Source organism: Haliaeetus leucocephalus, unplaced genomic scaffold, assembly GCF_000737465.1.
Source record: "Haliaeetus leucocephalus isolate CR32 unplaced genomic scaffold, Haliaeetus_leucocephalus-4.0 Scaffold712, whole genome shotgun sequence".
Lineage (NCBI taxonomy): Eukaryota > Metazoa > Chordata > Aves > Accipitriformes > Accipitridae > Haliaeetus > Haliaeetus leucocephalus.
Window position 1 is genome coordinate 3,243,941 of NW_010973148.1, and position 15,390 is coordinate 3,259,330.

The 15,390-nt window shown below is 40.8% G+C and overlaps 1 protein-coding gene across 1 annotated transcript in view; it reads left to right on the forward strand.

Annotated features, from left to right (window-relative positions):
• The window catches only part of P2RY8 (purinergic receptor P2Y, G-protein coupled, 8), a 34,306-nt gene extending 22,434 nt beyond the window's left edge, over positions 1-11,872 (forward strand). Inside the window, exon 3 of the mRNA XM_010580447.1 lies at positions 10,308-11,872. Within this exon, the coding sequence (XP_010578749.1) occupies positions 10,376-11,449 (1,074 nt within the window). The 5' untranslated portion in view covers positions 10,308-10,375 and the 3' untranslated portion in view covers positions 11,450-11,872. The remainder of the gene's footprint in view (positions 1-10,307) is intronic.
• Positions 11,873-15,390: the final 3,518 nt, after the last annotated feature.

Below are 15,390 nucleotides of genomic sequence, written 5' to 3' on the forward strand. Positions count from 1 at the left end.
AACTATAGCAGATGTGGTTTCAGGTTGCTATTCCTGTTGTATCTCTGTATTAGTGTGATAGCTCAAGTAGTCACAAAGAAACCTAACAAGACGTGAAGCTTTTGTTAGAAATATTTTTCTTTTTTTCCCATTTTATAATCTCCACTTCTTGTATGTTACCAGTCACACCTCTAACTGGTATCAAATTGCCAAACTGAAGATAAGTCAGGAAAAAAGTGTTAAGTGGTAAGTCAGGGAAAATAATTATATTGGCTCTTTCTTTTTCCTTTGTGTGCATATGTAACATTGCTTTTAAAACTAGGTCACAGAGTGTATCTGCTCCTGTAGTTAGCTATTTCTGAGGTTCCTGTTACCTGTGCACTGTGCCTTTGGGTACATCTGCTCAGCATTATTCAGGCACGTGTGATTTATACTGTGCCCTGTGCCAGCCACAGGCAGCGCAGCTGCAGTTACCGATGCTCAACATAAGCCATGAGCTTTTGCAGCGAAGCCAACTTTCGGTTCTTTCAGCGTGTGAATGAAGTGAGTTTGCATGAGCTCGGATAGGGTGAGCTGGCTTCTCCTGCCGAGCAAATTGCTCTGAGGTGCTGTGCACCCAGAGCTGCCTCAGACCTCACTGGGAGTTGCATGAATACCAGACCTACCTCAGGACTGGTCCTGACATATGTGAATCCTGGTCATGCCATCTGGGCTCCACAGAGGCACTGCATGTGCCTTAAGTCGCTCCTCTCAAGATAGATGCAGGTGATACATGGCTGTCCTAGTGACACATGCCCTGATCATGATATGACCATAATTAAAAGGCAGAATCGGCCAGGGTACCCCATGATTGTAGCTTGAATACTATTGACTGTTGATGGCAACGTTGAAAAAATGAAAAGACTTTCTCTAGCAGAGAATCACAGCCACTTGTAGGACGATATACATGGGCAACTGACCATCACTCAGGAAAAATACAGCGATACATAGCTCAGTAGCACAGATATGATTCAGTGTTCACACTCCGAGCCGTGACAATAAGCAGTAAGAGAAGCTGTGCAAAGGAAAGAGTTGTGACAGTGCAAGATTTCCGACGGAGATCACCCGAGGTGAGCCCCAACCGCTCCTCCCTTCAGGCAAGGCTGGGAAGCATCGTCTGACGTGCTAGGGAACGAGGAGACAACCACAGAGCTCCCACATTTGCCGCTGCCTTGGCTGGCACACATCACGGCCTGCTGGCCGTTCCTCAGCCCGGGCACACCGCTCCTGCTGAAATACACCTGGTCACCTATCTTCAGTGGGTATTGACGGGGGTCCAGGAGAATGAGGGGACACAATATCAGTTCCAGCCATACAAAAGAGCTTCCAGCAGCCCATTTTTTGTATCAAAGCCTTCCAGTAAGAGGCACAGTTTGACAGGGAGCCAGGCTCATTCTTTTTGTACATCTAGCTCTTCTTGCCCTTTCAGGAGCAGAAAACCAAATATACAAGAAAGCTGTCAAGTGCATGTCAATTTAGCTCCTTCAGAGCCCCTGGTCTCATGTATTTTTCAGCCAAGACTGTTTTCACTAGTGCTGATGTGAAAATCACTTCTAACTGATGTGTGAGCCGGGAGAAAGCCCGGTTTGCCAGGAGTTCACTGCCAGTCCATTGCAGAAGGCATCTGGGGAGAGAGCAGAGTGCTTGGTCCTGTAGGTGGGCTGTCAATCCGGGCTAAAAGATATGTGCTGGGCAAGTACAGCAGAAGGACCAACAGAAGACAAAATAATCTTTATTCTGAGTTCCAGCTGCGGAATCTTTGCTACACCAACAGTTTTACGATCATGTGGGTTTTGACACACAGGTGGAAGAAGTTGGGTACAGGTGAAATCATGCATTTGGTCCTACTCCATGCCAATTCATTTTCACAAAGAAGCTGGCCTTGTCATTTTAAAGTGGCAGCTGAGCGGTCCAAGTGTGAAAGGGGACGATTGTGTTTTAGTGGACTAGTTCAGATTTTGACGGAATCTAGGCAAGTACAGGCCTCCAGGAAACCAGGATCTGAATCAACGGGATGTTTAAAATCAGCTGGATTCAGCTTCAAACACCTGCATTTACCATGGAAGTGACCACATATGAGCCTGTTATGGTCGCTGGAGATCTGCCCAGTACAGTCAGTGGCATCCACACTTTCCAACTCACCCTGAAATAGGCACTTAGATTTCTATGGATGCTAAATCCATGACTGTAGCAAAGACCAGGCAAGAAAGGTGCCAGCTATACCAAAATCCTGCTACTTAATGCTACTGCTCTGGAAAAAAAGTTGCATATTCATATAGATCTTACTTAACAAGAGGAACAATAATTCAGCTTGTATTTACAAGTCACATGTTGCTATGGTTCCAGCATGGGATTTTTAGGACATGTCTATTTATCTAGGAGGTAGTAAGAGGTTTTGTACATACTGGGACCAACTAGTGGAAGTATGGAAGAAGGCCTATCTGAAGACAGCCGACGTGCTCAGCCAAGTTCTTTGATTCACCCCTGACAATACTGTTTGCAATTTCTGGCCCCACTACATTACATGAATGTTAGAATTACCCTACATTCTTTGCTCAAAACATTTCCCAAATACCATGCCAAATTATCCTTTCAGCTACACCCGCAAAACTTGGTTGACTGTCCCGTTTATGGACTCCATCACATATTAAATTGATCAACAGCTACAGACTGTCATATCCTTAGTGCAAGTTCAAGAAACTGCAATGTGTGAACTCTTTTTTTTTTTTTTATCTCTAAAGATAATCTTCAAAAACACGCCTGCAGCCCTACCTCAATTCTTTTGTGGACTGAAGAAGAGGGGAAACATTCAAAAAGAGTTTCACAGAAAAGAGAGATGAAAAGATAAAAAATTCAGATTTCAAATAGAATATATATATATACACACATATGTTTATATGTGTGTGTGTGTGTATGTATGTGTTTGCATTATTTCACCAAGAGGCATGTTACCTTGTGCTGTTGGAAAATAAGAGCATGCACATGGGCAGTGACTGCAGAGGAGTGTAAGTCCTGTAGAATGAATTCCTGAGCTGTTATGGTGAATTCTTAAAAGCAGTTGCCTTAGCTTTGCTAATCCTTTTAAAAATAACAGGCTTGAAAAAATTAAGCTTACAAAGTCTGGGCATGTAGGAAAGACCAACATATATATAATATTCTAGCTATTAGCCCATAAACTGGAACCTCTTTAAATCTTTAGGATGCTTACTCTGACTGAAATTTAAACCAGCCTAGAAAATCTATCAGTGGAGTTACACAAGTTGGGTTTCAATTGACCCAACAAGGTTTTGCTCACAGAATTTTCAAAAGCTGACTATCTTGCACACCAATAAAGAAAACTGCAAACTGCTTCATTTTGTAGTGTAACTAGCACTTAAAGTCATAGAATCATGCTTCAGATGCTCAGAGGTTTTTGTCAATACTGGCCACAACCTTACTATTTTCATAATCCTGACTATTGCAGGAATGAACTTTTTAAAGACCATATTGATTAGTTTCACTCTGAACAGGGTTGTTGACATGGATGACAGTGGCTGTGTTTATGCAAACCTTATCTAAATTAGGGTGGACATTGCTAACACCAGCACAGAATCTTGACTTTGCTAATTTATCGTTAGCAAAGGTGAAGGTTCAAGTGAACTAAAATTCAACTATCAGCAAAACTGCATAGTCCAGGACAGACACAGGAAATATAAAGGTAGCTATGTACAGTTAATTTTACTACTTAGCTGTTGTGGTTTAACCCCAGCCAGCAACTAAGCACCACACAGCCGCTCACTCACTCCCCCCCCATCCAGTGGGATGGGGGAGAAAATCAGGAAAAGAAGTAAAACTCCTGGGTTGAGATAAGAACAATTTAATAGAACAGAAAAGAAGAAGCTAATAATGATAATGATAACACTAATAAAATGCCAACAGTAGTAATAAAAGGATTGAAATGTACAAATGATGCGCAGGGCAATTGCTCACCACCCACCGACCGACACCCAGCCAGTCCCCCAGCAGCGAATCCCTGCCCCCCGCTTCCCAGTTCCTAAACTAGATGGGACGTCCCATGGTATGGAATACACTGTTGGCCAGTTTGGGTCAGGTGCCCTGGCTGGGCATGAGAAGCTGAAAAATCCTTGACTATAGTCTAAACGCTACTGAGCAACAACTGAAAACATCAGTGTTATCAACATTCTTCACATACGGAACTCAAAACATAGCACCGTACCAGCTACTAGGAAGACAGTTAACTATATCCCAGCTGAAACCAGGACATTAGCTAATTCTGAAGAATCAGTACAGTATTTGCTTGTGATGTTTCTTTGCCTCTCACCTGTATATTTAGATTTCACACTTAGTAAGACTCCTTTGGTTGAATCTTGGAAACTGCCTACTTTAATAGGCAGAAACGATAGGATTATTTTTCTTCACTTTTAAACAAAGCTGCTTTCTTCCAGATTGATAAAGCTAACAAGCTCAACAGGCATGTACCACTCCACTACACTAAAGCTGGCAATGCTTCTACAGTTTCTTACTGAAAAAATTGAGGGTTTTTTTACCTCTCAATGTGAAATCCTTGTGGAGAGAAGACACTCTTGTTTTACCTTGCCCTAACTATTTGAGGTCAGAGCTATAAACACGATAGGGTTTTCTTTGACTAGGTGTACTAAGATAAAGACTGAAGTTTGTCTCCGCAAGAGTTTTTGATTAATACAGTGATTATAATGCAACTCTTTCACTGTAAAAAAATACGCTGTCTTTTGCAGTGAAGGCATACATATGGTTTTCTTATGTCCCTTATCTGAATAATCTATGGTGAAAAATAAGAAATACGGAACAGTTTTATTTTTCTAAAGCTAAATGACATAGAAGGTTGTGAATATTGCAGCTAGTTAGATATTTTCAGATTTGGTTTATTTGCTCAGAAATACTTGTACACACAAGTGCACAGAGAGTAGAATTCTCATTTCCCAAATGTATTCTTAAAAGAAGATAAGCTAAACCCTACTGTGAAATAATGCCTTTGTGATAACATAACTACAGGCTCAGCAACAATTTCTGATCTTTGCAATAATGCTGCTCAGAACAAAACAACACATAGACACACAAAAAAGACATTAGCAAAAAGATCAGGGAAGGCCCTGTAATACAAAGAAGTTTCTTAGAAGAGTTAAGTTCAGATCTTGACTGAGTGAACCAAACCCTTGGCTTTTAGAGATGTAGAGATGTAACCCTACAAGCTAAAATTTGCATGAAAATCTATTGCAAGGGTGAGAAAGAACCATCCAGACAAAACCTGCAGCCTCTTTTGGTAAAGCCCGTATTCATTTTAAGGAACACACAATCAGAGATGTACTCATTTACATTCCTCAGTTTGGTGAACTTGAACATTTGCAGAAGTGTTTCTCTGAATCGCATCAATGATGCTTTAGCAACAATAACTGAGATGTGTTACAAAAGGGTACTTTTTTGTCTTGTTCCTCATATTAAAACCCCTTACTCTATTTAAATACCAAAGTATTTGTCACTTTTCCCACAACTCAAGATGACTGGCTCCTGGCTCCTGGCCTTCCTGGCTCCTTCTTCTCCTCATACGCAGTCTACAATAGAAATTGTCAGTTTTCTGTGCTTGTCTAATATTCTTTCATATCACTAGCAATTCAGACAGTCCAGGAGGGCTTGAATCCCCAGCAGACATACTGCACACTAAGTTTTCACCAGTTTTAGCTACATTTAGGTAGACACAAACTATCCTAACCCTCTCGCTCTTGTTACTGCTTTGTAGTAGTATTAAACTGAGAAAGTAAAAAAAAAAAAAAGAAAAACTATTTTCAAAAAATGCAGTCTTTTGAGAAAAAACAAAATACATTCTTCAGCCACATTTGCGTTGATTAAAAACCATTAATATGTTTTCTCTAAGTGCTTACAATAAATTCATTTTGCTTCATTCTGAATCTGTTTGCAATTGAGTTGAAATTGCATTAGTTTGTTTTTCCTGTAATCTCAAATATGCCATCCCACATTCTTCAGCTGGAAGGGTGTCTTTCCAAAAGTGTAACAATACTAAAGAGTTTATGAAGTAAGACCCTTTTATTCTACACAACAGTGCTTTGACAGGCAGTGAACAAAAAATTATGAAATAGAATAGGTTTTGGAAGGCTTTGTGCTGCATGATATGTTTTGAGATTCATTTTTTCCATCTGAAATCACAAAACAAATCACAAAAATTTTTATGAAATGGTAATTCTGGTTTTGATTTGGCTTACAGGCTTTTCAGTCTTTTTCACAGGTGCACTTGACATTGACAACAGGAAGAGAATAGATGTAAGAGAGGAAACACATCAGCTTTATTTAGTAGACCCCTAAAAAGAAAGTAGACACATCTCTATTGTTACTTTTCCATGGCAAAGAAATAACATCGTCCTCTTCTGATTTTTTACTGTTTGATTTTCAGTATACCCTTTAATGTTTTATTTGTCATCTTTTGTCAGTTGAAGGGAAAGGCAGCACCATTCCTGTCAAAAAGGCACTAAGCAGCTGTCACCTTTGCTTATGGTTACAGCTTGGATGAAAACCTGGCATTACTGAATTTCCAAGTGAGTTTTCTGTGCAGAGTGCCATGAGCCAGTGAGTACGAAGAGAAGCAAAAAAATCCTACCTGGAATTAGCGAGCGTTATTCCAAAGGCTGTAAGTGCTCTTAGTACCTAATACATTCATCCACTAAATGTTTCAGAAATGAGGCAAGCAGAAAAGCTTAACATTTCTCTTTCTGTGTCAGAAGCTTGAGGACTGATATAAATGGCAGTAAGACTGGATCTTCTCACTTGAAGAATCCTTACTGAGGTTTTGTTTCAGTCGACCCGTATGTTCATTTTTCTGTCGTAGTTTAAATATAGCTCTCCCCCAAAATAAAAACAAACCCATGCCTTTCTAACAGGGATATTTATGTAACAGAGTTATATTTTTACAGATTATGCATAAGATTCTGCATATGAAAACTTAGCTGAGGGTCGATGTTTTAAAATTATCCTGCAGCAAAGTTTCTCTTGCAGAGAATCTATGCAAGCTCCACTGATTTGAATTGTGTTGGAAACCTGAAATTGAAAAGAAGAAACTCATAAAATGTAAGGGCAATCTAATTCTAATCCTCATAAAGATTACTTTCTCACTTGATTTATGACATTTTCAAGTTAAACCACAAGAGACAGATAGAGACTGTGGTTGCAGTGGGGGAAAGACATAAAGTTACCCTGAACAAGATGGAAATATATATACAGTGTTAACTAAACCCAAATAGAAGCAATAATGGGAGAGGTAAAGTATGTTGAAAAACTACATTGTGGTCCCAGCAGCTTAACCTGGGCATTTAAAAAGCAAAGCATCACAAGTAAGGGTGACTCAGAGCAGGAATTTCTGCTAGCCCAGGCTTTCCTGAACAAGGAATTCAGGATTAGAGCCCCAGAAGGATTTGGCAAAAGGGAAAGCAAAGTTGGAAGGAGGATTTTCTGTACTGCACATTTCCCCAAGAGGCTGTTTGCCCTTGAGAATGACTTGCAGCAACATTCTTGTGTGCTTTGCATGTCCCCTCTTCCCCCGCATTATTCTTTTGCTCCTTGTGATGGACACCTTTCTTACTGAAAACCATGCCAAGGGGACCTACCCTTTTTGGAGAGCTCTTGTAGGCACCTAACCACAAAGTCTGGTGCCTTTCAACCCCTATTCAAGAGGTGCCTAAATTTGGGAGACACCTGTGTTTTACTGACAGTGGTGTTCCACAAGTGCATAAAATTTGCCTGTAGTCAGGCCACAAATCCTGACACTGTTTTGTGTATTGCAGCATCTCTGCGTGCATTTTTTTATCTCCTTCCTATCAGGTTGTGCTCTCAGAAAAAGCAAGTTTAGAAGAAAATACGTTTGTGATTAGCGCTAACAAAAACACAAATGTAAGAGGTATTCAATAGCTTTATGACCAGTGTGACAGATTTAATGGAAACTACTACCTCCCAAGTACATATAATTTCTATAGGAATAGTATCTAGGGGTGAGATCCCTTAGCCTGTGAGACCAAATACCTTTCACTTGCAAAGGCTTATAATTAGAGCTCTGTAGATACTTTGATATAGATAAAAAATTTCTGTTTGTTTTGGGAAGCTTAGTGTTGTTAGGCACACAGGGGTGCCACTTGGGAAGGATTTTTGAGGCAATGGAGTTCATGAATAGGTATTTAATATGGTAAATCATAGACAGAAGAGTTGAAATAGATAACATTAAGGTTTTTTTCCAAGAGCTTTGTGTCAGTAAGTGATTTTTCCAGTTCCCCGAAAACTGAAGAGTTAATTTCATTCTTGATATAGGTCTACTGGCAAGAACAGAGTTTAATTTGCAATGGATTTGGCTCAAAGAGGTTTTTGCAGTTGTGATCATGTGATGTGCTCATTACTTGGAACATGTTTGCTCTGTGACATGTGCATGATATATTAGGAACACATATCTGACTTCTTTGCAGTTCCTATTTTCTTGTGCCTTTTTCTGGGCTTCCCACTGCTCAGCTAGAAGCACCTGAAAGACTGGCAACATTAGGTAACATCAGTTGTTTGATACTGACTCTCACTACTTCTGAATATTTTTAGCTGACATTTGAAGCACTATGTCAAATTGATCAGATCAAGAAACAACAGAAATAAGCCCCCTCTGAGCTTCTTGTTGCTGTATCTGTGCTTTTTCTGGATCTGCACTCAGTTTATTTTTAAAGTTGAGTATCTCTCTATGGCACTACAGCCTTCAGAAGAGACTTCACCTTTGCTAGGTCTCAGGAACCATCAACAGCTATTTTGTGAAAGATCCGGCAAGTTATTCAGTAAGACCCTCTGTCAGAAATCACAGTTTTTGTCAGAATGGTTATTTCCAGCTAGAGTTAGACAGCACCGAGGACTGGTCCCTCTCTGAGGGACTGACCTGTTACACTGCTCATGGGCTATGACCACACACTTAAAGGTCTTATTTAACTAGACCTGAGGTTAAGTGACACCAACTGTCTGGCACCTACATTTTTTAATCTCACCTCCTACAGCAGGTGTGTCTTGCAAAGAGATGCTTGGATTAAACAGTGCAGGTGATCAGAGTCCACAAGTAGGAGCATGTGACTGAGCCCACCCTCTGCCCCTCTTCCATTAAACAGCACAGATGTGCCCACAGTCACCGGCTGGCTTGGCCTGGCACCCTTTTCAGGCCCCTGTGGCCACTCGTCACGGAATTTACTGTTGCTCCCATGCTCTGCCTTTCTGGTCATTCATTGCCATTTCTTCACTTTTTCAACCCTGTAATTTCGTGAAACTGCATCCCTGCACTTGCAGCTTAATGAAAGTAAGCACACGTGCATGTAGCACATTGAGGCGTGAGTTCTTGCTTGCAGCTGCTAAATGCTGCTACACTGTTTAAAATAAATAAGCTAAACGATAAGCTATTGTGTCTGCCAAGAAAGATCTATATAGGCCAGAGAGTGAAAGCATGGTTTTGCTTTGCAGACTGCAAAACTGAAACCAATTTTGCAGAATTACAGGTGATGGCAATAAGACAGCTGCAAACAGAACATTTTTTAATAACTTACATCTTGCAGAAATTGAAACTCAATAGCTTTTCTTTTTGTTAGAAGAGGGCTTGTTACTTTTGCCTGGTCCCTTCAGCCTGTTAGCCAGTTCAAGCAACTGCAATCTGTCCCTGGTTCTCAATTATACATGGTGCTTTCCTTATATTCTGTTTATCATGAATATACCAAGAATAATTGGTTGCATGTTCTCCTTTCCTCAATTAAAAAAAAAAAAAAAATCCAGCACTTACTTGGAATGGATCACTGTTTAGTTGGGGGAAAAAAAAGTCAGAAAATCTTGTGTATTATAAGAAGCAAAGTTATGACATCTAGAGTAGATAGGACGGATTTAGCTCATGGAGATCCTATGGCATGGTGTTCTCATGCAGACATCAATTTAATTTTGTGATATGTGATTTTCTTTATGTTACAATAACATAAGACGTGTGATAATGTATAGACTGCAAAAAGCATCAGAAAGCCATTCAGCAGGTAAAAAGTAGCTGTTCAAAGCTAGGAAGAAGTGAGACTGGTAAAACGTTACCATGATTCAGAAGGCGAAGAGAATTTTCAGAAGATAATTTTAATGGATTCAGTTCATTCAGAGATAATCTGTCAAACTACATAGGGGTTTTTCTTAGTTTGATTAATAGAAGTATGTTCTTAATTTCTGTTTTGACATATTGCTTTTCTCTCTTGACATTTGTCCTCTAGGTTTTTAAGCCAAGTGTTCATGATATGATCCAGCTGGCTTATAGGGATCAACAACCCCCTTGTGAATAATGGTTAAAAACGGATCCCACCTGGACGTTGAAACGCTGGCAATGCTCCAGAATAAAGCTATCTCCATCACCCTCCCAGTTGTGTATACACTCGTGGCTATGATCAGTATCCCTGGCAACTTGTTCTCCCTTTGGGTGCTCTGCTGGCACATCAAACCCAAAACACCTTCTGTTATCTTTATGATCAACCTAAGCATCACGGATCTCATGCTGGCCAGCTGCTTTCCCTTCCAGATTTCTTATCACATCCAAAACAATCACTGGAGCTTTGGCAAGACTCTTTGCAGCCTCGTGACCGTGATGTTCTACTCCAACATGTATTCTTCCATACTGACCATGACCTGTATCAGCATCGAGCGGTACATGGGTGTGGTATATCCCATGAAGTTGATCAAGTGGAGAAGAAAAAGATATGCCCTGGCTGCCTGCCTAGGTATGTGGTTTTTCTTGCTACTAGCCTTCTACCCACTAGAAAGCACAGATCTGACCTACGAAGTGAAAGAATTGGGGATTATAACCTGTTTTGATGTCCTCAAATGGGATATGCTGCCCAACTTCGCAGCCTGGGTAGCCTTTCTCCTCACGTTATTCGTCGTGCTTTTCCTGATCCCTTTTGTTGTCACAGTTGGATGCTACATAGGCACCATTCGGAAGCTTATTCAGACATCAAACAGATATGGTAACAAGCAGAAGACTAGATCCATATACCTGGCGATGATAGTCCTTCTGGTATTCATCACTTGCTTCGCCCCCAATAACTTTATCCTACTTGTGCATATGATCATCCGCCTATTTTATGACAGGAGTTTGTACCCTGCCTACAAGCTCACCTTGTGCCTCAGTTGCCTCAACAACTGCATAGATCCCTTCATTTATTATTTTGCATCCAAAGAATTTTACCAGAAATTCATGCAAGTCTTCCGCCCTAAGGTAATTCTCAGCGACAGTTTGGAAAACAGAAGGGAAAGCTTATTCTCTGGCAGGACCATGTCAGCCAGGTCGATGTCAAGTGGACCTATGGATGGGTTAGAGGGAGTAAAGGTCTATTTGCAAAGGCAGGAAAGTGTTTTTTAGCCTTAGCCATTCCCAGAAGAAAGGCACCTGTGAGATCCATGAGTAGACACAGAAAACATTTCTTTTTGAATGGCTATCCCCGAAATCCCTTGCTCCAGTGACAGAACTCAAGCCATACTTATATTGCATCTCCTATTTCAGTATTTTCTGGCCAGAAATGGAAGTGTTAAAGGAACTGAGTTTATTCAAGAAGGCACTGAAGCAAACCCAATATTGATAATTATGGGTTGGCCTGGAATTAGTCCTACTTTATGAAACCATGGGATAAGTTTAGAACAAAAATTTCTTTCAGCTTGTATGACCTCAGTGTTTAACCAAAGGCTTGTGATTGTCTGTGAATGTGAAATATTTCTGTATATGAATTAGAGCATACACTGAAGTTGGATTTGGGGTAGGGGGGGTATTTTTCTAAGCAATGTGCTGTGTTTTTTGTTTGTTGTCTTTTTTTTTAATGTATTGCTTTCTCTCCTGTTGTATTTCTATAAAAGAATGAGTAAAAATAGCTTGTCATTTTGCCATTAATGTATAATGCATACCCACTGTGAATTCACCACAACACTCACCCAACTGTTTATCAGAACCAAACCATATTAACCTTTGAAAAGGTTAGGTTGACTCACTATTTCAATTTTATGTATCAAAATTATCTCATACAATGAAAGGAAAGCTAGAACTAACAATGTTTGAGACTATTTCAGCTGCTGAGTGGATTATATTTTCATTTCTTGAAGTTATTAATTTCTCAGGACGGTGGGGAGCAGTTGGTTTAAGAAAACAGATTTTCTCTCATTGACCTACTACAGTACTAATGCTGCTGCTCATATATGATTGGTATCAGCAAGTCATTTTCACCAATTCACTATAGGCTATATGCAGAGGCACCATCCCCCTCAGCAGAGAATTTAGATTTGTATAGTGCACAGGCAATGAGTTTATCTTCCTTATGGTGATGGTGTGGATGTTTAACCAGATTTTCAGCTGGATATATGAGAATTCAACCACAGACTGCAGTGAGTCTGTGCCAGCAGAAACCAGCTGAAAACCTGTCCCTATGGGCAGATGTCAGAAATGTACTTCTTTCAAGAGGACAAACAGAAAGAAGAAAAACTGAAAGCAAGTCTTGAGAATGGGAGATGTACTAGATACCCTGGAAATAGGTTTCAGCAGGTTGATTATGCGGTCGTGTGTTTGGGACTCCGCTCTGAAATATCCTTCTCTAACTTCTTTGCATATACTGTGTCATGTTTTAATTCTTCCCACATCTCAACAACTGCCTCTGTGCTTGGAAAGACAACTGCTACAGAATATGCACCAGGGACAGACAAAGGCAAAGTTCTTCCTGTAGTATGTACAGCTTTTTATCTACCTTTCACCCTCATTGACAGTGAAGAGACAAAAACCACCTGACAGAGCCAGACAAGTGTCCCCTCCCAAGTGAGACAAAGCTATATGGTACCCTTCTGCTGCACTGCGACGCCATCCACTGCTGAGTAGGAGGCTGTCTTCAACATCGTGGATAGCTGGTTCAGACACCACATGCTCAAAGCAGACCTATATTGATTTCTGACCTCCTCTACCTAAGACAACACCCAAGGCCCTTAAAATCTGCCTTTTTTCTTTGTGTATGACATGATTAAAACACAATTTTCCACCACTAATCACCACAAATTTCTTCATGATAGAGGCTAGATAACCACAAAATCAGCTGTGAGATATTTGTATGTCCTATCTTCTGCTAAAGTATCATCAGTTATTGGAGCAGGATAAATGTGAGTGGACCTAGTATTACCATCTCAAGTGTTTTGTGGCATTTCACAGTGTTAGTTTTAACTGATCTGCGTATTTTCTGCCCACAAGGACAACCTTAGTGATACGTAACCCGTCCAAACCTTCCCATCAATTTGCCTGGAAGCTACCCTGCGCTACCAGCCCGTGTGCTGGGTGCATATAAGCGGTGAGATGGGCTGGCTACTTTAAATCACCTCACATGTCCTGAAAGAGAGGAACCCACTGAATATGTTCTTGTGTGAGTCTGGGGCTCTGAGCTCCTGTGTTAGCTCTAGCACATGCTCCAAAACACCTGCTTGCACCAGGACCTCCAAAGAAAGAACGATGGCTCTTCCTAAGCTGTTCCACATACATCAGGCAGAAATTTAGTTAGTTTACTTATGTTTTGCAAACCTAAGTATTAATTTAGCAGTGCATGGTTTCACCTTGCTGTTCAAGTCCCATCACCATCCACTTTCACAGAATTCCATCTTTCTCACTACCAAAACTGTTTTCAGCATTTTGCTGTGGCAGAAACTTTTCTGCAAGTTATGCTGAAATCTCTCTCTTTTTTTTTAACATGTAAGTATTTTTACAATATAAACCGTCACTTCTCCTAGCTCTAATGCAGATTTTAAACTCTGTTTTATCTTGAACCTGATCCTCAAGTGCTTAGTGCCTCCTGAAATGTGCTGCAGTGTGCCTGAACTGTAACTGACACCAAATAGAGTCAAAAGGGCAGAAACTTTGCACTTTGGACATCAACTGCTAAATTTTGAAAAATACTGAATTGTTCCTTTTGCAAGAGAAAAAAGATGCTCACAACTGACTGAAAATGTTCTTCTCTCCAGCCTTGCACAGCTCTTCATAGTCCTTCATCCCTCTTCTGATATTGTCTAAAAAGGAACAGGAAGGATGCCTCATTCAGGTACCTCTTCATGCCATTTTACTAACTAGCCTCTAGGTAGCTCAGATTAGGCAGAATTCCCATTTGGGTCAGTGGGATTGTTCCTCGAGAAAGGAATATAAAAATGAAACCAATGACAGCAATCTTTTGAGTCTGATGGTGTATACTGTGAAGTATTGGAGGGTTTTTTTAGAGAGGAGGAGAAGGAATTCTTTTTAAAAGAGGCCTAACATACTGTTCTTTAACACTGGAAACATGTCCTTCTGGGCACCATAAGGTAGCAAGACTTCTACCCTCTTTGGTCAGTGGGTGTGAGTTGACATGCATATATATACATATAAATATATACATGTAAATGTAGATTGCCATTGGAGAGGTTATTGAGGAGTTCATGTCTGTATTGCCTTTGGTTTGGGGAATATGAGTCCTGAGCAACATGCTTACTTGATTGCCTCTCTGGTTAATGTAATTTTACTGAGAAGACATGAATGTATAGGCTTCCGTTTGGTTTTGGGTTTTGTGTTTTTTGTGGTTTTATTTTTAATTATTGTTTAGCAATTAAATCTATGAATGTGCTTGGACTTTTTTGTATATATAATAAAAAACCCCTAAAACATAAAAAGGACATGATTTAAGATTCTTTCCTTTGTTTGCACCTGCCATGTGTGAGAAACTTCCAAGCTTAGAAGAGGACAGGGAAACCAAGTTATGAAATAAAATTAATCCGTTTCCCATTGCTGTTGTGCTTTTTAGATTTCTGTATACTTTCAAGTCTCTTATTTTTCCCATGCATTTTGCAGATAGAGTTGGGTTTTTTTTGCACACCTCTTCATTTTTTTCCTTTTATATATACATCTCTCTCTCTTAGAAGCTGGCATTGGCATACCTTCTTTAAACAGATTTTAAAAGCAGCAATACTTGAATGAGACGTTGGCTAACTTGGAATCCTTCTCCTTGCCGAACAGGTGCACCAAATAGATATATTTTTGAATTTTAATGCATTTCTGAAGGGGCCTGGCAGCCAGGGCCCGTCCCACCCCCCAGGAGCCAGGGGCACCGGGGCAGCCCCAGCCCCGGGCATCGGGCACCTCCATGGGGATGGGGACAGGCCGAGGCCGGGCTGGGGCCTGCGTGTAGGCCCGGCTCGGAGGGGCCCATGGCCGGGCAGGGCAGGGCTGTGGGGAGCCGGAGTGTTGGTGGGGCAGGGGCTGGCGGCCCCTGACATGGGGTCCTGGGCCCGGGGCAGGGTGGGGGGAGCCCCGGGGGG